Source organism: Podarcis tiliguerta (genome assembly GCF_965153285.1).
Source record: "Podarcis tiliguerta genome assembly, chromosome: 1".
In the NCBI taxonomy this organism is placed as follows: Eukaryota; Metazoa; Chordata; class Lepidosauria; order Squamata; family Lacertidae; genus Podarcis; species Podarcis tiliguerta.
Genome location: NC_139534.1, coordinates 40,049,711 through 40,076,526, shown reverse-complemented (window position 1 = coordinate 40,076,526; position 26,816 = coordinate 40,049,711). Strand labels below are relative to the sequence as shown.

Below are 26,816 nucleotides of genomic sequence, written 5' to 3'. Positions count from 1 at the left end.
TGACATTTCTATACTTATTTTGCTGGCCAGATATGCTGCAACAGCAGTATCCCAGATTGAAGGACCCTTGGGAAACCACGAGAAACACTGGAGGTACTCAAAGCTGTAAAGTATTTGAACAAAATATGTAAATATACTTAAAAATTAAAGTAGGTGTGAAAGACCTGTAGTCAAGCAGAGGTTTTCACAATCCTATGGGACTTACAATCTCTGTTAATTCCCTGGTTTATTTCCAACCCCAACCCCCCATTATGATTATTACAACTTACTACCAGCCCTTCACTCCAAGGTGCCAGGGTGGACACAATGATAATATTGAAACAATACTACACAATATTAAAAACAGTTTAAAATGACCTTAAGATTACAAAATAAGGTGGGTCCTAAAAACAGAGTGATAATTACCAGCTGCCCAGACAGGCTTTTGATAGATGTTCCTTCATAATTTTTTTCTTGGGGGTGTTCAGTTTCTCAATAAAACTAAAATATCCACTTAACTGTAGCATGTTGTGTAAGACACTCTGTAAGCATAGGTAGAGAGAAAAGGTGTAAATCTACATGTGATTTAGTGAAGTTTGACTTAAAGCGAAATTCAAACTCCTTAAGGCAGTCTACCTTGCCGCCCCCCCCCCCCGGGCTTGGCTAAGGTCATAGGTATCATGCAGAACCCAACAACATACGGATTCCTGGTGCCCTTTGTTTTTAAGCCCTTTCAAAATGTCCAGTATTGCTTCATCCACATGGTTTCCAGGCTCTGGAGCAGCTCCAGTTGTACCATGTAATATATATATATATATATATTCAAACCTTGGAAAGAAGGAAAGCAAGAGATACTTGTGTCTGCCCCCACCCCTTAAAATCTAAACGCATCAGTCTTGGGGGAAAGAAGGCTCATTCTCTGCTTATATAAACCGATTAGTGTCTTATAATCAGTAGGGCTTGTGGAGAGCCAACCAGGAAAAAAACCCTACAATAAAATATGTTTCAGTTCTTTATGTTAATGAAGTTTGATTCAAATGGCCAAGATAGATCCTGTTTCTGCTTGTCCCCAATTCACCTTCAACAAAGCTGAATAGCTGGTCAGCTGAGCTTTCCAGGAAAAGAAGTGGCGTCAAGGAATGCCTCTGGGGGAAGATGTGTGACCATAGGGATCATGATGGCAACCAGTGCACTAAACATTGGCTGTTTTGTGCCTCCTCCTCCTATTGGTCAATGTTGCAGACCCGTTACATGCTGCTGCTAGTGCAAACCTAGAACAGTTTGGAAACCACCTGACCACATGGGCTGCATTTCCTCTCACTTTTCTCTATTGGCAGATAGGCAAAGACACACGATAAGACACTCCCAACCCCAGAGCTACTTGGTCACTTTGACCCTAAGAAACAATGATTTCTGCTTGGATGGTGTGTCTAGATTAGATTTTAAACAGTTGACCAAGGATGTGAGGCCATCTTGCATTTCTGACGCAACTGGTAAGACCCTATCCAGCAATTAACGGACTTTCTCCAGAGCTTGGCTGCTTTTCATCCATCTCGTCCACGTGTACCTGAGATCCTGCCCCTGCACTTGAACTTGCATTTCCCCAAAGGCACCAAATACAAGTTTCTTTGTGTGCAAAGTAAGTAGCAAATTCATCACAATGGGATTGATGACATAAATCCAGCAACTTTTGTAGAAGCAGCTTTGTGCTAGAGCCCAATATACAGTCAGCTGTTGTTATAAACAGGATAAAACTGTCACGAATATGACTCATGCATCATTGCTCCCTTTGTAGGCAGGCAGAGAATGTGGCAAGTGGTCCAATAACTGAGCTCATTAAAGAGACAGTTCACCTCCCACGGGAGGCCAAACAGACTAGCTTGGGCATACCACTTGCGCAGGAATAGTTATACCAGGAACTTGCATTGGGGATCTTGCTTCTGCCTCCTTAAAACCCGAGGAAAGGAATTGGCACCTTCTCATGCACAATTGCTCCTGCCACCACCTCGCTGTTTGCAACCTGCTTTTCAGCTGACTAAACTCAGTGAACTGAAAGACTTAGTCCAATGGAGAGCGGAACGAGAGACCTTAAAATAAAGGAGGTAAGCCACCTAGAAATATAAATAAATATGGCAAACCTACCCCTTTGAGGCTTGCTTTCCCACCATTTAGTCCCATTGTGACCATTTAGGGAAGGGGGTTGGGGACCAATAGCCACATCCTTCTTTAAGGGATCATTTGTCCCCAGAGAAAGCATACGTTAGACAACTTTTCTGAGGGTATGTGTGGCAAAATTCTAAAATCTTCTGTGGGTATCCCATTACTTTGATATTCAGGGTTCTGAGTCTCTTTCCCTGGCATTGCTCTGTTCTTTCCTATGGGTCGTTCTGTTCAGGAAACACCTAGAAGGGGCAGAAAAGTTTTTGTGAAGGTAAACAAGCTAAAGAAAACCTTAGCTGTTTCTATTTAAAAGGTAAGAACTCCACCCCAAATAACTCCCCTCCCCCAATTAATCTTAAGGAGCAGGTATGCCCTAGCTTCACAAAATGCTGAAAAGGCCGGGCTGAATAGTTCAGTCCACCACTCTTTTCTTAAAATTATTTTGCGCTAGGAGAATCTAATACGTTTTGTAAGGTCTCAGTAAGGCAGGTGTGGAGAACCTGTGCTGCACTACAAATTCTGTCATGCTTACAATTCATTGGCTACACTTGCTGGAGTTGTAGTTCAACAACATGTTGTGGGTCAAACGTTCCCCACATTTGTATCAGGGCATCAGTCAGTACAACTTTATAGACTTCCGTTAGCCTCATTTTTCCTGAGGTGGTAACTCTATCTCTGGGCTGTATGGCTTCAGAATGGAAATGGAGGCTAATGCGATGAAAATGAGCATGTAAGGGAAAGACTAGGTCAGGATCTCCACGCATTGTCATCATGGAGGTTTTTGTATTCGTAATACTCAGGCGTGTGAGCCTCTTGCTGCAGTCTGAAGTCATATAGCACGGGCATAGATTTACCACCTCTGGGAGAATTGGGCTCAGCCAGTCTTTCTGCCTCCTTTCCATTAACCTTCTATCGAACCCAGGAACCATACAGAGTCAGACTACTGCTGCATCCAGCTCATTATTGTTGACACTGACATACTGGCAATGTTAAACGCAGGACTCGTACTTACTAGTTCATGCCATGTTTATGCAAAAACACAGTGGTCTGAAATCCTGGACACCTTCTGCCTAACATCTAAATTATTTTGCTTAGAAATGCTTCTGCCAAATTCCTGAGTTTTATTTTAAACCGTAAGCATGATATTCAATTGTGGTGTGTTTCAAAAGGCTTGCACTTGGTTTGGACTTTATGCATGTATACTCAGAAGGCTATCCCTGCTGCGCTCTATTGGGCTTACTTCCAAGTAAGTGTAATATAGCACTGCAGCCGAAAACCTAATCTGAGGGTACCATGGCTGCTGGTTTTGTTTAGGGGCCCAGCCAAGTTGAGCAAATTTAATCTGCCGTCTGAAATTCTCCAGCCTATCATTATATTTCCAATGGTTGTCCTTAGCCCACAGGGTCACTGGTACACTTGTGCTCACAAAAGCGCAGGATATATTTTACCAGTTGCTGGTCCTTAATTGCCCTCGGGCAAATTCTCCCAACTGAAACATTCTTCCCAGGTCAGTTCCTGAGCAACTGTCCTCATAATGGGATGACAGCCTGTTTCCTCCCCTATTCCCTTCCCATTCAGAAAACCTGCTGAGAGATCCTGCTGCCCTCTGCTGCCCCAGGAGTGTCAAGCCAAAGACATCTCTATCTGATTTTCCACAAGGGCATGAGGTTAAGTAAAAGATCTAACTATATGGATGGGAAATCCAGCAATAAAACAAATGAGTGGTGAAGGCTTCCTAACACATCAGGTTTAGTACCTGAAACAAGACCAGGTAATTTGGCATTCCAAGATTCATGGAGAAGATCAGCTGATAATACCCTGAATTCTGACCATTGATCATAATACAGGGGTACCTCGGGTAACAGACGCTTCAGGTTACAGACTCCATTAACCCAGAAATAGTACCTCGGGTTAAGAACTTTGCTTCAGGATGAGAACAGAAATCGTGTGGTGGCAGCAGGAGGCCCCATTAGCTAAAGTGGTACTTCAGGTTAAAGAACAGTTTCAGGTTAAGAACAGACCTCTGGAACGAATTAAGGTCTTAACCAGAGGTACCACTGTAAAAAGATTGATTGATGATAAGACTGTTGGAAGCACTCCTAGAATTTACATGTTTTAAATCCTTGCTTCCACCAAAGGTAAGGCTACCCTCCTTTCTTAATGTTGCAGATGAGATATCACTGGATAGACAGAGCAGGGTGTGAGTGAGTACTTCTGTAACTCCTCAATAAAGAATGAAAAGTAATGGATATGTGCATTTAGAGTTGCATTTGGAAATGCACACTCATTTGGAAGTAGCACAGCAAGAGTAGGTGACATTTGCATCTGGCGGACAACTGAATTCAGGTGCGACCTACCTGCAGCTCCCTTTTCCCAATGAGATGTGTATTTTGAAGCCCATCTGAGCGGGCTCCCCCATTCATGTTCTGCCCCAACTTGGAATGCATAACTGCTCTTTATTAGAACTGCAATGGAGCATAACTCTTGCTATGGAGTACTGAAACTGCAGCAGAGTGGCAACACTGGTAGCATCCACAATGTTTCCTGAACAGTACTACTTCTTCTTCTTCTCTCTGATCCCCACTGAAGATAATCGAGATGGCATAGTTTGCCCTTAACGATGTTGTCATGTAGCCCCAAATCTGATTAGTTCAATGGCAACAGTGATGCTAATGTTCCCTAAGTTATCTATGATCCCATGATTGGCTAGAATCTTGCAAGGAAGAAGCTCTTGCAAGGAAGAAGCTCTTTCAGATAATTTAAATGGCAGCAGTGATGTTAGCATGTTCACTGATTGGTTGGCTATAGTGACTCAGTTAAGAAGCTTTTCCAAATTTAAAACTGTCCAAAATCAAGGTAACAATGGCCGCAAATAGGCATAAAAAAGCTATAAAAGAGTATAAAGCAGCAGTTTTCACAAACATTTTCATACTTCATGAAACAGCAACTTTCACACTGAAAACCAAGCTCTAATGATAGAATACCTTCAGTTGGCAAAGTTATCAGGAAGAGGAATGACACGAAACAGAGTCTATAAGGAATGGAGAATATTTAAATCATTATAAGAGTGAAATTCTCTTGGCAGAACTAGACTGATTCTTGTAAAACAAGAAGTGTAAATAATATTATGTTAGGTTAGGGTATGTGAAGATAATTGAATGTAATATGAGGCTGCGGGTTATAAAGGAAAGAATAGACACAGTAAACGAAAAAATTTTTGAAGTTTATTTATAGAAATCTTTCCCCCCCTTTTCCCCTTCTTTTTATGAAATTGTATTGGTATGAACATAAGGTCAATTTGTTATTATATTCGTACAGAAGATTTGTATAAAATTATGTACTTGTTTTTCCTTTCTTCTTCTTCTTCTTCTTTGTTCCAGCTTTTGTATTGAATACTGTTGTATATATAGACTTCTTTTTTTAACTGAAACTAATAAAGATTATTAAAAATGAAGGGGGGGACCCTAAGCTCGTGAAAATTCAGCGCAGCACTAATTTTGCTAACTTTGCTAACTATGCAGCCTTGCAGCACAGTCCTATGTATGTTTAGTTGAAAGATGCTTTCATGGTGTTCACAGTGTGCCTAGTTTTGTAGCTTGATAATACCAAGCAGTCATTTGTCTTGAACTAAAGTTATATAAAGTTTTATTGATGGTTGGTATACATTTGGCTGGTATACATTTGGCCAGCAGAGGGAACAATAGACCTTGTTCTTGAGCAATATAAAGAGGGAAAAGCCTTTATCGTTCCTGCTAAGGAAATATATATATAAAGAGGGAAATGTCAACAAGAATGACTGATAACAACCATGACTGTAAATATTTTCACTGACTTAAGACAATTCAGGCAGAAAGGGTGCCTTTAAACATTTATTTCTTACATTGTGAAGTGACTTTTGTGGCTACTTCACAGGAAATTCTTATACAAGAGTGCCATTTATGACTGAGACAACAACCTTCAGACTCCCAAAGTTTCACTCCTGGGCTTTTTCCAGGAGTGTCACGAGTGACTGGTCAAGGAAGAGATTTGGAGGCATGGTGAAAACATGACCCAGAATCTAGCAGCTCTGGGAAAAAGCAAATTGAGTGTTAGGAATCTGTAGGGAAATGTTCAAAACTAAATTGGCCTATATTGCAATAAGTCTGCTGTGAAGCCACACTTGGAATACTGGGTACAGTTCCAGTTGGCAGAATTCGAAAAGAACTAGAAAACGAAAGGATAATAAACATGATCAGATGATTGGAACAACTTCCCTACCAAGAAAAGTTACAAGATGGAGATTGTAAACTTATGCATCGTGTAAAGAAAGTGGATAGAGAGAAATTTCCTACAGCCCTCATAATACCAGAACCTGCTTCCATCCAACTGCTGCCTAACACTCATGTCAGCGATTAAAACAGTTTTACCTGCTTGGGGAGAAATTGCTAGCATAAGGTTTGTCTCACATGTTTTTAATTCTTCAATGGGAAATGCATCACGGGAAAGGGATTTGGAGTGTAGAAGCTGCAGGCAGAAAAAGCACCCATCCCATCATTGTTTCTGTGTTCCGGATTCCCAGCCCTCAAAGCTGCTTTTCTTTGAAAATGTTTCTGCGTTTTGTTACATGTGTTCATACGGTAGAGAGCAAGGACAAATGAGCAGAACAGGGTAGGAGAGGTGAGATTCTAAAGTCCACTTGTCCAGAAAGAAACTGCCTCTTGGCTTAAGCTAAACTTTGGAACCAAGTACTTGGTCATAATACTTGCTACTTCTTGTCTCATACTTTGTAACTTGGTGAATGTTTGGGGTAGTATGTTGTGGTCCAGCAAACTGTTTTTAAGGAAGGACACTGAGTTCACATGCAACACCAAACCATCGTTAAAACAAACCAAGGCTCATAAGCTAACTATCAACCATGACTTAGATCATGGTTTGTTGGCAATAAACAAACCATAGATTGAGCCAGTTTTAGACTTGATGCTAAACCATGGTTCAATAAACCAGAGTTTAATAAACTATGGGTTTATGCTATGTGTGAACGAGGCCAATAAATATTGAGTATATTGTAAAATTTAGTATGGCAAATTGTATGTTTCATAGCTATACATTGCTAGCTGCTGAACTGAGAAGGGGCATGCTTCTTGACCTATTTAAACATCACCCTTTTCCCATACACTTTGTATGCCAAGTTTCTTGTGCACTCCCTAAAGGGGTAACATTATGACTTCATATGTTATCTATGGTCTTCAGGATAAGGTATCTTCTTAGAGCATACTAATTCAAGCAACTGGGGGGAGGGTGATAACAGGTGTGAGGAAGGACATTCTGAGATACTACAGGTCATAGAAAGCTCCTCAGTGGGCCAGGAGACTGACATACAGTGACAGTAACAGATGGAAATATCAACTAAGAGTCAAATCTGTCTCTAACCTTTAGCACTGCTGAGCCAAAATGCATATCACTTTGAAATGGATGAGGGGGGTAAAGGAAAGTACCAGTAGAGACTGAAGACCAGCTGTGCCTGCCTTCTGTACTTCAACATACTGGAGTCCATCTGGAGTATATAAGCCAAAAGAGAGCAAGAACGGGTCCTTAAAGAAGAGAGAGACTGGAGAAGGCCTGTAGAAGACATGGAGCCAAAAGCCAAGGTGAAAAGGTAAGAATGATGTGAAGAGCCACTCTGATTGTATAAGATAGACATCTCTATTCAGAAGGATTTTATTATATATATACATCCATTTTTGCAGTATAATATATATTGACATCCATTCTTACAGTTTACAGTAATGTTGAGAAGTTATCAGGACCATTATTGCAGACTGAGGTTTAGAGACAGTGATTTTTCCAGCACCATTCAATCGGAGCAGAGGAACTTAAATATTTATGCTCATGTTTGGATTAGATGACCTTTAAGGTTCCCCCCCAAAAAACCTCTATCATTTTATGCTTTATGTATTACAGGACCTGTCTTTTGCATAACATACTTCTATAATGGATGCACTCATTCAAGACCTTGTGTATTCTACAGTTTTCTTTGGGACGCAACACTGAATACGCCCCACCCACAAATAAAAACCCAGTGTTTAAAATATTTAATTTAGTTACTCGTCCTTATGATTTTAAAATGTGGAGAGCAGCTCATGAAGTGGTTTGGTTTTTTTATCTTGTGTTTTTGTGTTGTGAACCACCCTGGGATGTATAGATGAAAGGCGGGATGCAATTTTAATAAATGATAATGATAAGAAGCAGAAACTAGCCCAAGACTGTGTAGGATTTTGTGTCATCATGGCGCAGGGATTCAGTGTGTCCCTCTGCAAGAGAAGCAAATGAAGTCCAAACTGGTGTGGGGTGGTGCTGTGAGTTTGTGTAGATACAGTATGTGGGGTAGAAGCCTAGCTTTAGAGGTCACATCGATCAGGGACCTAGACAAGAACTTTGTTGTCCGTCTCCAGCAAGAATGCCACAGATGCTGTGAACTGCCCTGAGATCTAAGGATGAAGGGTGGTAGACAAAACAAACAAACAAATAAGGTGTAGGAAAGGCCTGACTTCACCCAGATACATAAAGTTTAGTGCTGCTTAGCAATTAAACAATAGAGTGCAGTGGGTGTTTTGATAGACTGCATCACAGAAATAGGGAACTAATTAATATGATGGTGTAACTCAGCATGATGCTGCTCTGTATGCAGACCACTAAGGCTAAGTCAATAATTTCCAAGCTTTCCACTTAAGTAATAAAAAATGAACCTGGCATAAGATAGTTCTGCATTTGTATTCAACCTAAAATCTCTTTTTTTGCTGAAATAAATTCCAAATGCTTCTGCAAGTTCTCCCTGTGTACATTTTTTATGTCTCACTAAGCCTATGTGTTGTGTTGCAAACACACATACACATATAAACATATATCGCCAGAGAGGTGTGGCTTTTCAAGATTGTGGCCCAGAATGGAACAGACACACATCACAAATATGCACTCACACAATGCTGTGCTTTAGTGATGACTCCTTGAACCTGATTGGCTATCAGTTACTTCCAGGGGGTTGGCATGTATGGCTGTGCTACTTAGGCCAGGAAGGGGCTGGGTCATTTTGGTGCAGTTAGCCATAAGCAATATTTTTTATCATCACCAACGCAGAGTCTCCAAAACAAAGCAAAGCAAAAGTGCAGATGGCTGCTTCCAAAATGGCGTGTTTTCCAATGGATTTTGCTCCATGAATGGTGCCAAGCTGCCTGTGGTCAGAGCCATAGATGATGATGAAGAGTATGGAAAAAGGTACGCCAGGGAGACCAAAGCCCATGTCCTGGGGTTGGGATAGTAACTGTGAAATTACTGCCCAGCTGACATAGGAACAGGTGAGGGATTGCTCAAATTGCTAAATAAATACCATATTTTCTTTGCTGCAGGAAAACACAAGATGCCAATTTTGAGAAAGAGATATTGGTGACATCTGCAAACAATCCAGGTAATTTTGAAGCTTAGCAAGTTGCAAGACAGATATATATTATTGTGGCTACTTGGCAAAATGGTGCCATGGCAAGGCAGGGAAAAGCTAGAGTCCAATTAAGACCACTGCTTCTACATCTGAGCTCACGCCAGCATAAGTTGGAATCTTACCTTGCCTCAGTGGCAGAATCAAAAGCAGTGAAAAAGGCAAGAATGGGAGGTGTTCTCAACATTCAGTCATAAGACAAAGATGATAAAATAATTGTTAACTGGGTTTAGAAATCCTGCATGAGAATCCATAAGCAACAGCAGCTCCATGCCCATCTGCTACCTGGAGAAGGGTACATGTCCCACTGTCACACCATGGATTATTTACTGGCAATGTGATTGGAGCTGGACATAGTTGTGTCTGTGGTAGGAGACCATGTTATTTTGAAAGAGGGCACTGGGGCAGCCACAGAGACAAAGAAGAGTGGATACTACAAGAGTAGGTCATTAGTTGGTAGTTCAGTAGGAAGATGAAGGTGTAGGTGTGTGTGTGTGTGTGTGTGTGTGTGTTTGCATGCTACTGAATATAAGTGTGCACCCACAGAACATCTTTGTGGATTCTGCTAGCAACAATTATTTTTACATAGAAAAGGCAGAGATCTGGGTTCTGGTCCTCTGACTTCAGAGGACAGGACTTCTAAGCATCTAACCAGAAGATCAAACAGAAAAGAGGGTTATGATGGGATTTACACCATAACATGACAGTCATCTAGACTAGACCAGTAGCAAAAAGGGCCTTCAGTGGAACAGCACAAGCTTCCTACATAAGAAGTTTGATCCCTAACTATGGTATTGAAGAGAAATGGGTACTTGTGACCCTCCAGATGCTGTTGTCTGCAGCTATAACTCAACTCAGTTCCAGATGGTAAGGCCAATGGTTGGGGATGATGGGAGTTGTAGTCCAGCAACGTCTGGAAGGCCACCAGTTCCCCATTCCTTGCCTTGAGAACATGAGATTTGGAAGAGCTTAAAATACATGCACATTCTTGAGACAGTGGCTTATAATAGACAGAATGATTGGCACATGTTCAGATAGAAACAGTAAGTATCTGACTCATTCATACAGGATGTTTTTCATTAGCCCAGTCCTTTTCATCCCATCTAGCAATTCCTGCCTCCTCCCCAACCCCTGGTCAATTTAGTTGTCATACATCATGGCAGCAACACTGATCCTTTCATTGAACCAAGAGTAATGGAGGAAGGTAAAATCAAGAAGGCTTTGAGCTCTTGGGACCTCCCATTAGCTGGTACTCCAGCAGCAAGATCACACAAGCTCTCAGCTCTGGTACAATGCTGTGCTGGGCCCTTGTCCCCCATGCTATGTGGAGCATCATGAAACAACAAAGGTAGAGGAAAGTTCACCATCCCATGAGTACTTTTTTTAACAGCTATGGCTTGTATCTCAACTATGATTGTTCTTGGACAGGGATAGTCTTGACATGGTGATCTATGTGTTGGTATCCTCAAGACTATCAATGCAATACACTTTATGTGGGGCTTCCCTTGTGCCAGGTCTTGGGGCTCCATCTGGTGCAAAACACTATGACTTGTCTATTGTTGGAGACAGATTATTGCCGGTGAACGACTAAACAACAACAATAACTTTGGTGCTCAAGAGTTGCAGTGGCTGGCAATGCACTACCTAGCCAGGTTCAAGGCTCTTGGATTAATTTACAAGACCCATAACAATCTGGGTCCAGGATACCTCAAGGACCACCTAATCCCCTATATTCCTGTCCAATCATGGATGTCTTCAGAGGAGTCACAATGGTACAGTCCTGATGCTGTGTCATGATTAGCTACAGAGACAGAATCCTGACTCTCTACATGCCCGGGAGGCTGGGTGGATTATATGTTTGGCAGCAATCTCGAGTTCATCAACAGCTACATATTTAGTTACAGCAGCTATTCTGCTGCATAACTTTAGGTAAGGCTGTATTAGCCAAGTCCCTGCTGCTTACATACTGTGCCCCATCTCTGCCCTTTTTTTATGACAGCAAATTTCCTGCTAAAATTTATGCTAGTGTAAGAATGACATTATGTTGGCCATTGGCCCCAACTAGAATTGTGTTTCGTAGGGGGAATTGGGAGCACTCCTCTACCCATCCAACCAGTATAACTCCCAAGTAAAGCATTCAGAATTTGTCAGTTGCTAGGCACCATTGGCTAAATAAAGCTACATGCTCTATGAAATGTCAGCTGAGTATACATTTGCTGTCAGATGTACATCTTTAAAGACACCCAAGTCTTGGTCTAACAGGGGCAGGTGGTAAGACATGGAAAATCACACGTGTTAGCAGTCTGCCAAAGATGGAGGTCCTTATCTAGCATTTTATTGACACTCCTGTATCTGCAAGGGTTTCTCCATTCATATCAATGGAAGCAAGATGCTTATATGAGTGTACTCCACTCTGCTGGCTCCAGTGAAGTGAATGGGACAGTTGTCCAAGAGCTCTGAATGTGCTCTGGATCAAGATTATGGTTGGCAAGCTTCATAAAAGGCATATCTCTATCTATCTATCTATCTATCTATCTATCATCATCATCTATCTATCTATCTATCTCCTTTAGTGGCCTTAATTCTCTCCCCCTACTTGTGTCATACCTCTCACATTCTTTGAGGATGAGTCATGTATGTTAAATGTATAGCACAATACACTATACCGTAGTGTGTATGTGTGCAGCCTAGTCTTATTTCATTGCTTTCAGTGGAATCTGTCATAAACTAACCTTTGGTGCAATGATGTTTTCTATGAGGTATAGTGGCATTTATTTCCAGCTCTTAACAAACACCAATTTGGCTTTACATTCCAAAGAGCTTTGTGTGACCCAACCCATGAGAAGCCTTACAGTGGATGAATACGCAAAAGCCTTTAAGTCATTCTTAGACCATTCAACTGAGCACCAATGCATGGGCCAGTTCAATAAGGAGGAGCTGCCAGGTATAATAGCCAGGTAAGAAAAAAAAAATCAAAATGCTTAAAAATATGAATTTTGGGAAATGGTCAAATGTCCGTAGCTTCCTGCACTCTAATGCTCATCCTTCTCTAAAGGTCTCAAGGAATATTTATTTATTTTTCATTTATGTCAATTTCATTTATTGTCCATTCTATGATAATGGACGTGCAACGTGCAAACAAATCTCATGGGATGCCTTGCAACCAATCCTGAGTTCAGTAGGCTGTGATCCAACTCTTGGTGAAACTCCATATGGGAACTCTAGATGGAAACTCCTCTGTTTTGTGCATTATTTGCCCATTTGGCTTCCCCAAGTTACATTATTTAGATGGAACACTCTTAATTTAAGGCAATCAATCTTAATTTAAACTGTTACAGCTTCACAGAGCATCACTGATGTTGCTTAATTCAGGGCAGTTTGATCTAGTGACTCTAGTGCTCAAGAACTGTACTGCTACTGTATTTTTCGCTCTATAAGACGCACCAGACCATAAGACGCACCTAGTTTTGGGAGGAGGAAAACCAGAAAAAAAAATTCTGAATCCCAGAAGCCAGAACAGCAAGAGGGATTGCTGCGCAGCAATCCCTCTTGCTGTTCTGGCTTCTGGAATAGCTGCGCAGCCTGCATTCGCTCCATAAGACGCACACACATTTCCCCTTACTTTTTTAGGAGGGAAAAAGTGTGTCTTATAGAGCAAAAAATACAGTATATGACACAGAAATGCTAGCCTGAGTTCATTATGCTTATTGATGTGTACACATAAATTTATTGGACAAAAATGACTGGAACACAAATCTTCTAGAGATATCTATGGAAGCGGGGGGAAGCATATATTGTGATATTTATTGCTCAAACTGCATCTTGCTGTGAGAAAGTTTTGGCAATGAATTAGTGACAGTAGCAAAATAAATGTAGGGCTGCCATACATCCGGATTTTCCCAGTTGAAACTGGGATTTCAAAGGTGGAATTGACATGTGTGGGGAATTTCTGAAAGGTGGCGCTTTGCCCTGGATCTTAGGCAAGTCAATAGAAAAATCATGGGTTGTGTTTTTTTTGCGTTTTTGTAAACTTTTGGGGTGTCCCAGTTTTTACTTTTTGAAATATAGCAACCCTAAATAAATATCAAAACTCCTGTATTTTAATGCTGTATAATAAATGCTTACCCTTTTAGCCTTGGAAATGGAAAATCTACCATCAATGTGCTAGGTGTGGGAAGTGGCACAGGTAAGGAACAAAAATCTAAAAAAAATAATTCAGTTATGTATCTGCTTTGAGTGGGACACTCATGGTGGCAGCTGCCAATGCTTTGTTGTTGATTTTTCCTTTCTTTTAATATAGACACACAGCCTAAGGCATCCATTGGTCAAAATTATAAATAATATGTGGCTCATTTCCCATGCACATTTTCCTGAATCTGGATTTATATAAGTGCAATGAAGTTGGATTATTTCCTTTCAGTGCCCATTATTCCACTTGGAGTACAGTTCCAGGTGTTATAAGGCTTCAGTGTCTGGTACTGTTTCTGTATAATGTCTGAGAGGAATTTTTGGTAGGGTTTTTATTTATTTATTTTTGCATAGACTATAGAAGGAATGGGTGTAGCTCAATAGTTAAAGCCCCTGTTTTCCAAGCAGAAGGGCCCACGATTGATCCCTGGCATCTCTGGGTAGGGCTAGGGAAGATCATTGAAGGGCCATTGTCCATCTATGTCAACAATACTGGGCTAAATGGACAAACAGTCCGAGTCTCAATCAGGTAGCTTCCTATGCCAATGCTGGGGAAATGGCTAGTAGCACTTGTTTAAAGCATCTGAAGCTTCTCTGAGGTATACCTGAAATACAGCATGATCCTCAGCATGTTTACTTTGAGATCAGCCACAGTGAGTTCAATGGAAATAAATTCTAGATAAATATGCACATGATTTCAACCTTAAGGACCAACTGATTTTAATGAATGAATTTGCTTTGAACTTATCTTATAGGTGAGCAAGACTTGAAAATGATTAGGATAATTCAGGCTGTGCATCCAGGAATCTTTATCAAAAATGAAGTCATAGAGCCCAACCCTCAACACATTTTGGCGTATAAAGGTACAGCATTGCATTCTTTCTCTATCAGGATAACTGAGCTTATGTTTTGATCCACATGAAGTTCACTTTATCGATTATTTCATAAACAGAGGCTGTAAGAAATTCAACTGACCTAAAGAATGTCTCATTCAGCTGGCACCAGTTGACATCCATGGAATATGAGAAGCAGGCAAAAGAGCAGAACATTCAAAAGAAATATGACTTCATACACCTGATCCAGGTAAATTAAGGACCAATCATATGACATTCTCTGTTTTTGGGTTAGCTCACATTCTTTCTTCAATATAATCAACAACACTTAGGTGTCCTGGTATATGACAGGCCATATTTCACCAGTTCATGAGAATGGAAAGGAAATGGATGTGATGTTGATAATTCCTGCCAAATTATACTTTAGCCTTTACATAGGATTTGCTTAGTTTTGTGTGAGCAGCAATACATGTCTGGGATGCAGACTAAAACCATTTTTTGTGCAAGTAAAATCTGACAAAAAAGCGAGGGTTAAGGAAAGAAGGGGAGCACTCTTCTTCCCATGGGACTGCCCATACAGATGCAACCTTGTATTGTCCCAATCTGTAAAATTAGAATTAATGTGTGTTTTTTAATATGGAGAATAAAAACAATGGGGCATTTATTAGTTTTCATATGCAGAAGCCCTCTATGAAGTTTATAATGATATATCAACAACAAAATGTTTCTGGCATTATACCTTTTAGATGCTGTACCGTGTGGAGGATATTGCAAGCACTATCCGATTTTTTCACAGCTGCCTAGATTGTTATGCTAAGCTTCTGATTATAATCTTATCAGGTGAGTGTTTTTTGTTTTGTTTTTGTTTTTGAAGTACTGATTCCCCAACTTGAGTAAGATTCTCCTGGAATTAATGGGGGCACCAGCCAGGGACTGCCAATGTGAAAAGTGCTGTGTCGGTGTGTGCCAGCCTGCCTGTCTGCCTTCAATGCGCCCATCCCTGTGCACTCCATGCTCACTCTCGACCTTTCCGCATTGAGCAAGATGGGCGGAGGGGGATTTCTAAGCATGTTCATAGAAACCTAGGCAAGTGCCCTATACAGTCAGACTTCTCCTTATTTGCCATCCTCTTCTGTATCTGCCTCCCTTTCCCTTCCTGTCCAGAAGGCTGCCAGGGAAGGATTAGATTGCTGTTGTGAAATATCTGAACTGTTTGCTTGCAGAGGGCTTCCTAACCCATCTTCCACTGCTCTATCTCTTAGTTTTATTTCTCATTTCAGCTTTGCCTCCTCTCTCTTTCAGGCTTTGCCCACCCACGTAAGATCAGACCTCAGGTCTAATGCGTGAAATGGGGGCTTGCCCATTTATTTATTTTTTTAGACAGTAGATGTGGTGTTGGAGGCTCTTGATCAAGAGATTCTACAACTTATCAAGGAAAATTACTATTTATTAACTACAATATACTCGTATACAGGGTGTGTGGGTGTGATTTCTATGTAGTAAGTGTGCCTACAATATTAGCTTTGGTTTATGTCGCCTTAATTCTGCACAATGGCTCAGTGAAACTCACAATTCCCTTCCCATAGGTAAGAGTGGGTGGGCCTCCATATGGAAAAATTACAGACACTGTCTTCCCCCAACCGACAGCGGCCACTACATCACAGCTGATGACATCAAAGTTGTCTTGGAAGGAATGGGAGTTACATACCAAGTATACAATTTCCCTTCTTATTGGGATATAACTGAATGCTTTATTGAAGGAGATACCACTGGAGGTCAAACAATGGACTTTCTGACAGGAACTAAAGACTTTATGAATTCAGCACCCCAGGATCTGAAGCAGAGTCTTCTACAGGCTTTGGGCCAGCCAGAATGCAGCACCAAGAAGGATGGAAGGGTTATGTTTGGAAATGATTTGAGTATGTTTGTCGTAAATTCCTAATGCCAGTCAAAATAGTAGACACCATTTTAGTTTGTGTTTGGTTAGGTACTGAGCAAGCAGAATCAGTTCTCTGTTGTGAAGAGAACTTGCTCAATACTGGAGAAGAGAGGGGCACAAACGGGGGAAGCTTATAAACATTAAGAACTGGAAGCAAATGTATTAGCGGATCTTTTGTGATTAAAATGGTATATACCTTGTTTATCATAGCAGGAGATTGACATTAGTTTTCATGGATACACACTGCCTCTGAGGCGCAGGAAAGTGTTGCAACATAGAGCGTGATAATTTGAGTATATCAGGAAACTTTAAATTATGTTCACATAGCAGAAAACAGGTACGGGGGACTAATATTTAATGTATTGTATATATTTAAGAAAGATCAGTAGCCTAATTGTGTACACATTACATGATCCCTAGGTATTTAGCCCAGCAAATATTCTGTCCTGTGGTGCATTTCTCTCTTTATTACTTTGCATCGTAATATGAATTTTGGATAATAGGAACTCCTTACAACCAACAGTTAGAGGCCCTGAGGACTTTAGTACCTTTAAGATTTGAGAATTATTCAACACTGGCACACCATCAGCATGAGTATGTTTATGTACATCAGCCCCAAAGTAATATGGCAAGCCTGCCACTGTAATTTTTGTACTTTCATACTGTGTCCTTCCTTTTTAAAATAAATTGTTTCACACAGAGAGTTAATGTTTTCTTCTGTCATCAGACACATGGTATAGTTTCTCCAAAGAAAAAACATCTAGCTGGAGTTGAGAAAACATACATCACACACACACACACACACACACACACACACACTGGTACCTCAGGTTAAGAACTTAATTCATTCCGGAGGTCCATTCTTAACCTGAAACTGTTCTTAACCTGAGGCACCACTTTAGCTAATGGGGCCCCCACTGCTGCCGCGCCACCACAGCGCAATTTCTGTTCTCATCTTGAAGCAAAGTTCTTAACCTGAGGTACTATTTCTGGGTTAGTGGAGTCTGTAACCTGAAGCGTCTGTAACCCAAGGTACCACAGTAATATATATATAGGGGGGGGGGAGGAGGAGGAGGAGCAGGAAGGGAGTTTGATAGATGTACCAGAACTTGCACCCCATTCTCTTGAAATAGACTTGCCTTATGTTTTCAGTGTTCCTAAAAGCTTGCCTTTGGAGCGTACAGTGGCTAAAATGCTTCCCTTTTGTGCTGACTGGATGGCTCTAAAACACTGCTGAAGAAATAGTAATGGGTCATCAACCCCCTCCCCCTCCAACTCTGAACTGCTATATCCCTGTGTTTGTTGGTTCTGTACTGTTCCCGTTGCCTCCCAGACGGATATGGTATATAACCTGCTCCACTAGCACAGTGATGGTGCATCTCTGTCCCATATATAACTGGTGTGTAGCATCAGTTTGCCTGTTACCAATCACCAGTTATTTTAGGACTTCTGTTGGTAAGGAAGAGGTCACAGAGGATTCAAGAAAAGAAGCAGTTAAATTATGGTTGTGGGGAGAAAATTAAATATCTACCGTTAATTAACAGGCAATTCTCCAAGGAGGCAAAGCAATTAAAATAGGATAGGAAACTCTAAGCTGAAACCCAAAATGTGAATACTGTACACCTTTTTTTTTTTGCTTCAAATGTTTTAACGATCATTAAACAAAAAAGGAAATTTGTCAGAATTACAGAATGGTAGAGTTGGAAGGCAGAAGCAGCAACTAGGGGTCATCTAGTCCAACCCCTGAAATGCAGGAATCTCAGCTAAATCATACACGACAGAGGGCTATTCCAACCTCTTCTTAAAAACCTCCAGAGAAGGAGAGTCTACAAGTCCTCCTGAATGAGGACTAGATGACCCCCTAGCTGCTGCTTCTGCCTTCTGGGAAATCAAATTATCAGTGAGGTAATGGAGAATTTTGTTGGACCTTAAATTCTTGGCAGAGTTTGAGTTCCAGCAGATACTGAGCAAGTTGAAGTCTCCCATGACTACAACTACAGTTCTCCTTTTTGAATGTTTGGTAATCTGTTCTAGGGAGACATCATTCAAGTCTTCAGTCTGGTTTGGATGGCTATAACAGACACCCACAGTAAGGCTACTGTTGTTTCCCTCTCCTAGAATTTCCCCCATATCTTCTCAATTTGTCTTCCATACTCCAAGTTATGTACACATCATTTACATAAAATGTGATTCCTGCATATTGTTTAATTATGAGAAACCTTGCATCGTGCCCTTTATTTTGTTACCGTTAAGAGCAGTGGACTCATAATCTGGTGAACCGGGTTTGCGTCTCCGCTCCTCCACATGCAGCTGCTGGGTGACCTTGGGCTAGTCACGCTTCTCTGAAATCTCTCAGCCTCACTCACCTCACAGAGTGTTTGTTGTGGGGGGAGGAAGGGAAAGGAGAATGTTAGCCGCTTTGAGACTCCTTCAGTTAGTGATAAAGCAGGATATCAAATCCAAACTCCTCTTCTTCTTATTGTGTCTTTGCCAGTAACATAAACTTTGCTTCAGTGTCTAGCCTTCATATAGCTTGCTTCCCCCGCCCCCCCCATCAAATCAATATCAACACACACACACTGCTCAAGCACAGTGGAATTAGTGTGGCCACTAGAGGGCTATGTAACTCAACACTTTTGATCATCTCCATTTCAAAGCTGTGTTAAGTTTTAACAGAAACATGAAGCTTGCTGCAAGGGTTTGCTCTGGGCTTCGTTTTGCTGGATCAGGGCACTGTGGCATCTGCTGCTCAGAAGAGCGGTGACGGCGGGGTGGGGGGAATCTGACCTATTTCAAAGTCCGGTTGTTGCCTTGATCATTCTTACCGCAGGCTGTCAGACCACTATGCGGATGTTCCCTTTGTTTGTCTGCCAGGAACTGGGAGCTAAAATTCAAACTGGAATCTTTCGATGCCAGGGAATCATTGGGAGGCAAGGGTGTCATCTATTTAAAGAACCCATAGAGAAATAAATGAGCTGCATGCTACTGATCAGTTATTGTATACTAAGTCCAGTATGGTGTAGTGTTTAGAGGGTTGAAAAAGGACCTGGGACACCTGGGTTCAAATCCACACTAAGCAGTGAAGTTCACTGGGTGAACTTGGGCCAGTCACTGTCTCTCAGCCTAACCTACCTCACAGGGTTGTTGTGAGAATAAAATAGGGTGGAAGAAAACTATGAATGCCACTTAGAGCTCCTTGGGAGGAAGGCACGATATAAATACTACAAACAAAACAAAACAAAACAAAACCCAATTGTTAATCAACTGGGAACAGGACACTGTCATGGGTACTTCCTTCCTCCAGCCCTATATGGAATGCCTAGGATGGTCGTGCCCTAGTTTACAGCAGGTTGTCTTCTGTTTAGTAGCAGCTGTGTGATGGGGCAGTCCTAATCTTAGGCTGTGTACATACGTACATTTAAAACACATTCAGCCCCCCCCTCCCGAATTCAGAGAACTGTAGTTTACCTTCACAAAGCTTCAATTCCCTTAACAAACTGTAGTTCCCAGGGTTCTTTTTGGGAAGAGGGTGCCTTAAATGTGTTCTCAATGTACGTATGTTATGCATGCAACTTAAAAGAGGTCTTCCTTCCTGTGCGCAAGGGAGCATAATGGTTTTTGCACAGAATTCCCCCTCTTCCAAAACCACATAACACATATGGGGCCCCAAATGTGATATATGCTTTGGAGGACCTGCCTTGTAGAAATCTTGAATCCACGAACTGTGTGGAGGGGAAATCGCATCTCTAGCAGTTGTCAGTGCCACCATGGCACTAAAAACATTGATCCTAGGTGCAGATCCTCATGATTTTAACAAGGCACTCCCACCCACACAACCCACCCTCAATTTAAAGGGAGAGGGATACGAAGGCAGGTATTAGAATGGGATCATATGACAAACTGATCCAGAGATTGAAAGCCATATGGTAGGGTCAGAGATGTCTCTCCAACCTGATGCTTACTGTTCTGTAAGGAAGAGAAAGTACCTGGGGGTGGGAGAAAGAGGGGGAAGATAGGGTAGCCACAGGTGGGTAGGAGCCTTGGCCTCACTGGTTTATCTGAGTGAGGAAGGGGAAAGTAGCTGAATTCTTTCCAGTGTGGCCTTTGGGGGGAGGGGATCCCACAACCTCTCCAAGGATCTGGGAAATATCCTATTGCCTTTGCTGTTATAACTGAAAGGCAATTGCATCAATATTATTTCATATTCAGCTAATGTAATTTAATAAACTATTAAAAGCCTCCCTCTGCATTTCCATCAGGAAATGTTCAAGGCAGCTTGCAAAGTGTAGATGCATGGCATGATCCATGCATTCTTCCCTTCCCTGGTCAGCTGGCAGTGCCTGCTGTAACTCACCGGCAGCCACAATCCTTTGCATGTTACATAGAAGCAAAGTCCCACCGGGGTTGGAAGGGATTTACTGCAAGTGTAGACAGGATTGCATCCTAAATGCTACTTTTATTTGCAGTGTTGCAAGGTACACTTTTTAAAAAAGATACATATAGCCATTGTTATAGACAGATTTGTAGCTGTAGTTAAAAGAAGCTGTAGCCAAGGCACCGTCCCAAAGTAGATGCTGTACACAAATTGAATGTTTATGCTTTTTAAGAAGAGTAAACAAGTAAGGGGGGAAAGGCATCATATACTTCAATCTTTCTTGGACTGGAAGTGAGTTACAGTGCTATTTATGTTTCATCTTCTTTATAGCTTCCACTTGGCATGCTGCAAAATCACACCTTAGGTTTTTCACTTTATATATTTATTTTGCTTATAGCCATTTGGAAGTTTGTGAAACAACTTGAACTTCTGATATACTGCTTTACTAGGAGTCTCCGTAACACAATGTCCTCAAGAGCTTAGGCCCCACTGGGTTCAGTGAGGCTTATGGCCTAATGATTGCTGCTGTCCAGCTCTAGTCTTAGCTTGTCTAGGCCCAGTGTTTCTCAAACTTGGGTTCCCTGCTGCTGTTGGACTACAGCTCCCATAATCCCTAGCCCCTGGGCCTGCTAGCTAGGGATGATGGGAGTTGTAGTCCACAAACAGATGGTTAGATGGCATCTTGTATGCCACCTTCCGGCAACTCCTGCAGCCAAGCTGGTGCCAAATGTTTTGCTCTGCTTTCCTTTGGACCACATCAGCAAAACCATGAAGGGTCTTGTCATCTGCGTAGCCCACCATACGCACTGTCCAGGCTTGCCCTCCAGAGAAGTCACTTCGGAGCGGCTAACACAGCAAAAACAACATGGGAGGCAGCAGTTGTGAGTTACAAGTCTCTGCAGCCACAGCAGGTGCTGTGATTCTCCAGCAGTTTGACTTCACCCTTGGAGCTGCACTCCATTGTCTCTCAAGAAAGATGGATGCCAGCAACAGCAATCCTATACATGTCTACTAAGAAGTCCCATTGGGCTCTATGAGCTAATTCCAAAGTAAGTCTGTGTATGATTGCAGCCCAAGTGATAAATGGTGCTTACTTCTGAGTAGGCATGTACAAGACTGCTGTAAATGAATTAGCTACCAGGACTAGCTCAATACATTTTTTTTATGCATATGTCAAAGACAAAATGGTCCCCATTCCATGTAAAGAAGCCAAATAGATTGGCAGTTGAATCTGGGCTGATCTGATCTATGGGTGGTATGCATATCTGTGGTAGGAAAGAAACAGGGCTCACAAGGGTTTCTTTAACCACATGATTAGGCGAAGTCTATTTAAGGTCTGGACTACTACACACTAATTTATATTTACATTTTCTTAAAAACCGGAAGAATTCCTTCTTGGTACAATTGGGAATGAGTTACCAAAAAAAGCCCATAACTTATTCCTATATGCTAGAACAGCTGCAAGGATAGTATTCGCAAGATACTGGAAACAAAGAGAGACCCCAGGGAAAGAACAATGGTTAAACAAAATCATTGAATAGGCTGAGCTTGCAAATACAACATCCAAAATAAGAAATGTAGATGAATCATAGAATCATAGAGTTGGAAGAGACCACAAGGGCCATCGAGTCCAACCCCCTGCCAAGCAGGAAACACCATCAGAGCACTCCTGACATATGGTTGTCAAGCCTCTGCTTAAAGACCTCCAAAGAAGGAGACTCCACCACACTCCTTGGCAGCAAAGATGATAAACAGACGAGGAGTGAGTAGGAGTATTTAGGGGAATATTTACAAAAATTCAATCTAAAATACAAATTCCAAATAGGGGAAATCTTCTGACAAGCAGTTGACAATATAAAAGATATGAGAAGGGTGAAAATAAGGTGGAGGTATTACTGCATATAGGGCTTGCCGATCAGAAAGTCGGCGGTTCGAATCCCCATGACGGGGTGAGCTCCCGTTGTTCGTTCCCTGCTCCTGCCAACCTAGCAGTTCGAAAGCACGAAGTGCAAGTAGATAAATAGGTACCACTCTGGCAGGAAGGTAAACAGTGTTTCCGTGCGCTGCTCTGGTTTGCCAGAAGCGGCTGAGTCATGCTGGCCACATGACCCGGAAGCTGTACGCCAGCTCCCTCAGCCAGTAAAGCGAGATGAGCGCCACAACCCCAGAGTCGTCCGCGACTGGACCTAAAGGTCAGGGGTCCCTTTACCTTTATTACTGTATATGCAGCTAATTAAGATGCACAAAGAACTGTCATGGAATGTTGGGTGGGAAGTCCAAAATAATCCCCGTATAAGAATAGAAAATGATATCACTGTATAACTGAAAACTTATAAAAATGTAAATAATAAAGGGATTGGCAGTTGAATCTTACTTCAGTACTAGTAATGAGATTGTGTCCTGCACCAAATCTGAGGACAGCAGTTACCGGAGGGACAGGGGTCCAGGACATGCTTATGGCAAACACAGCCCTGACCTCTCACACTGGGCTCAGAAGGAATGGTTGGGAAGCTGCCATGACTGCTCCCTAGCATCTGCTATCTGAGGCAGTCACCTCCATCTGCCTAACAGTAGGGTCAATCTGATCAGCTAGCAAAAAGGAGAAATGGGCTTTGTTTTTTTGTTTTTTGCTGAGACAGCTACTTATCTGTAGACTCCATTTCAAAAGACAAAGCAACCCTTCTCCTATCCCTCCCCGCCAGTCTGCCTGCATTAAACACCTGTTTTCTAAGGGCTACCAAATCAATCTGTTTATTTGCTTCAATGGCTTTTTCTACCTGCACCTTAAAAGACTCAGTGATACAAAATTGATTCAAGGGCTAGCTCAGCTCACTGCACCTAAAGTATTTATGGAACTCTGCAAAGGAATCTGGGGATAACAGCACTGTCTTATATAATGGCAATTCCAGAAGGAGGAGATACCAAGTCATCCATGCCACCATTCATTAGCCAAGGTCACTGGCAAATATAAGACAGCAGCTGATACAATTTTCTTGTCCAGATCCTGCCGCTCCTATTCCCCTTTCGTCTTAGGCAGCAAAGACAGTCTCGGTTAAAAAGCACGGCTAAGCTACAGGCATGCTTCTGAAGTTAATGGATATATATATATATATATATATATATATATATATATATATGAGAGATAGTTGGATCCCTATGGAACATTTTTTTTTTTTAACAATCTTTGAGAAGTGACAGAACACATTGTAATGGGATTTTCATCTCCTCTATTTGGTTCTCGATAGCCTGATATAAACTTCAGTATGACTCATGAGCAACTTCAGGGAAGAAGCATATGTTTTGTCATCTTTGTAAAAGATGCTGGTGCTGGTTTCACTTCTATTTAAAGTGCCAACATAGCCTGCCTTAACTCCCAACAGGTTTGTCCAGGTTTAGTTAGCATCCAACTCCTAATCACATTGCTAAGTCCCAATGAAATTAAGGTGACAAGTTATTCACATCTTAATTAGAGTTTTTTCTCCCCCCCCCCAAAAAAAAACACACACACCAAAAATATATTGGAAACAGGAGAGTGGGGCTTTTGGGGGGGAACCTACTCAGTGTGAAAAATGAGAAGTTAATATGCATCTATTAATTTTGGAGTTTACTCTTATGTAGATTTTTTTGTTGAGCCTTTAGCTAAAATGGTATTTTGGAAAAGTACAAGAGGCAGATGCTCTCTATTCCTTTTAGAATCCTGGAAAAATCAACGTTGGAGGAACCTGCAAGAGTAGAGCAGGCCTCCCACTTCCCCGCAAGAGAAATGGTGATGGAGATGGAGATAGCAGTGGAGCTCATGCACCTTTCCCCATGAGGCACCTTTTGTGTGTTAAACAAACTAAACACCTAAAAAGGATTTATGTTTTGCCTTGTGAAACATTCAAAGGGTGTGTGTGTGTGTGTGTGTGTGTGTTAGAATTCCTGCTCCATGATTGCAGTCATAGGATTGTTGTCTTTCACATGACGGTATATGTTTTGACTCCACAGAGTAGGAAGTGACGGGGATAGGATGTTTGTGTTACTGTGTTCTGTGAAGTGGGACTACTGTCCTTTGCTCTTTTTCTTTTTGCTGTCTGATGCTAGAGAGAGAGGGAGCCATGTTGCAGTGCTCCAAGTGTGTTTATATGTAAATAAAGTAGATTAACCAAAATGCTGAGTTGCTGAGGTCTGTCACGTATGAGCTGCAAAGACTCTGCGGATCCCTAAGTGTGCTGGTGTCGGCTGGCATTGGTCACTGTGATGTTCGGGTTGAAGAAAGCTTTTGAAGCTCCCGAATGAAAGACCAGGAGGGAGAGAACATGCCAGTCAGACGTGTGTCGCTGCCAGGGTCCTACTCAAGTGTAGGCTGAACTCCTGACAGGGGGCAAGCAACATGTTTTGGGGTTGTTGCTTTTTTTTTTTTAACCAGAACTGCATATTGTTATCAGATATGTATTTATTCCATAAAAAGGACACCTCTCCAGACATCCTTTTTATTGCACACTTGTGATACCCCTGATAGCATTGTGAGCACAAACTATCATTCACAGCAATCCCATTTTCAAAAACATTTGCACCTGCAAGTGTTTTGGGGCAGTCACTCTGCTTCATTTCCCATCAGTGCATATCCTGTAACTTCCTGTTGAAATCCTGGAATTTTTTATACCACAGATATTTTGGTTTATTTTTCTTCCACCTTTGTTGCTTCCCTCCATACACCAATAATGTGGTAGTACTGGGGCAATGACATCAGAACAAAGTAATGCAGAATAAATCCACCACTAATGCCTGATATTGTGTCAACAACATGTTGCCAAATATACCTGCAATAAAATACAAGTCTTGCACAAGGTGTGTGTGTGTACTCACCAACAGAATTAAGTGCTGCATCCCTGGAAACAATAAAACCACAGAGTGCTCAACTGTGACTAAATCGTGCATATTATTTGCTTAGAACACATTTGCAGAGGAATTTCCCACTTCTGGTTCAGTTGTTTAGAACAAAACTCAGAGGCCTGGAAAACAGTCGCCAAGAAGTGCCAAATATAAATGAGGCCATTTGTATGTCAACAATACTTATTCCATCACACTAGTTCCAATGCCAATATATTGCGAACAGTCCCAGCTGCTCCCTTTTAATATGTGTATATTTTACAATGGTTTTTCATACGTGTTCAATAATAAAGTCACAAGTTAGGGGGAAAGAAGTGGGAGAGCCGAACAGGGAGGAAAGGGCTCCCTCATATTTTCTATCACATATTCCAAATGGGGAAGCTTTGGTGCTCCAGTAGTTGCTGGACTACAACTCCAGTCATCCCTGGCCATTGGTTCTGCTGCTTAGGGCTGATGGGAGTTGGAGTCCAACAGCCTGTGAGGGGGCTGCAGGTTCTTTATCCATCCTTTAAGGGAATATTAGCATACACCCTCAACTGTTCCTATTTACCAGTGAGTCCATATCTTATGGTAAGATTGTCACTATTTGTCAAGAAGACATTGGCAATGAGTTCTTTCCCAGTTTTGGTCAGTGTGTACACATGGGCAGTTACAGGTTTCATCAGGTTCCTAAAACATGGAGGGAGCCTCCATCTGTACAGAATGGTTCCTGACTGCAGTCAATTGCTATCCAAGTCATGAAAGGGGCGAGGTGGAGAAACTGGTGTCCTCTAGCCCACTTTCTCATGTGTTAATTTGTCTGCCAAATATTAGCCCCTGAAGAGGGCTAAAAGCAGGGATGTGGAACCACCGGCCTGCAGGCCAGCTTTGGTCCATGAGGCCATTTCATGCAAGTCATGCCCACCTGAGGGAATTGTTAAATTTTATTTTATTTAACAAAATTTATATAACTCTTGATTGTAACGAAACCGCTAAGAGGTTTATATGAAATATTGAAATTAC

The 26,816-nt window shown here is 41.7% G+C and overlaps 1 protein-coding gene and 1 long non-coding RNA gene across 10 annotated transcripts in view; one reads left to right on the top strand and one right to left on the bottom strand.

The window, feature by feature from the left end:
• Positions 1-26,816, bottom strand: part of LOC310665050 — a 107,318-nt gene that overhangs the window by 30,562 nt on the left and 49,940 nt on the right. The gene's annotated exons all lie outside the window — the stretch shown is intronic.
• Positions 1,397-17,268, top strand: LOC310679999 (carnosine N-methyltransferase 2-like). Of its 8 annotated transcripts, none has more exons than XM_083446050.1 (11): positions 1,397-1,618; positions 1,775-2,081; positions 7,555-7,774; positions 9,253-9,390; positions 9,522-9,580; positions 12,426-12,564; positions 13,741-13,793; positions 14,551-14,658; positions 14,748-14,878; positions 15,375-15,468; positions 16,215-17,268. In XM_083446050.1, exons 3-11 carry the CDS (start codon positions 7,749-7,751, stop codon positions 16,568-16,570), a joined length of 1,104 nt encoding a protein of 367 aa, XP_083302176.1. In that variant the 5' UTR covers positions 1,397-1,618; positions 1,775-2,081; positions 7,555-7,748; the 3' UTR covers positions 16,571-17,268. The 8 variants fall into 8 exon arrangements, with proteins under 8 accessions (XP_083302176.1, XP_083302182.1, XP_083302178.1 ...); XM_083446052.1 differs by lacking the exon at positions 1,397-1,618 and adding an exon at positions 3,718-3,806 and having other exon boundaries at positions 1,715-2,081; XM_083446054.1 differs by lacking the exons at positions 1,397-1,618; positions 1,775-2,081 and adding exons at positions 2,385-2,452; positions 3,718-3,806.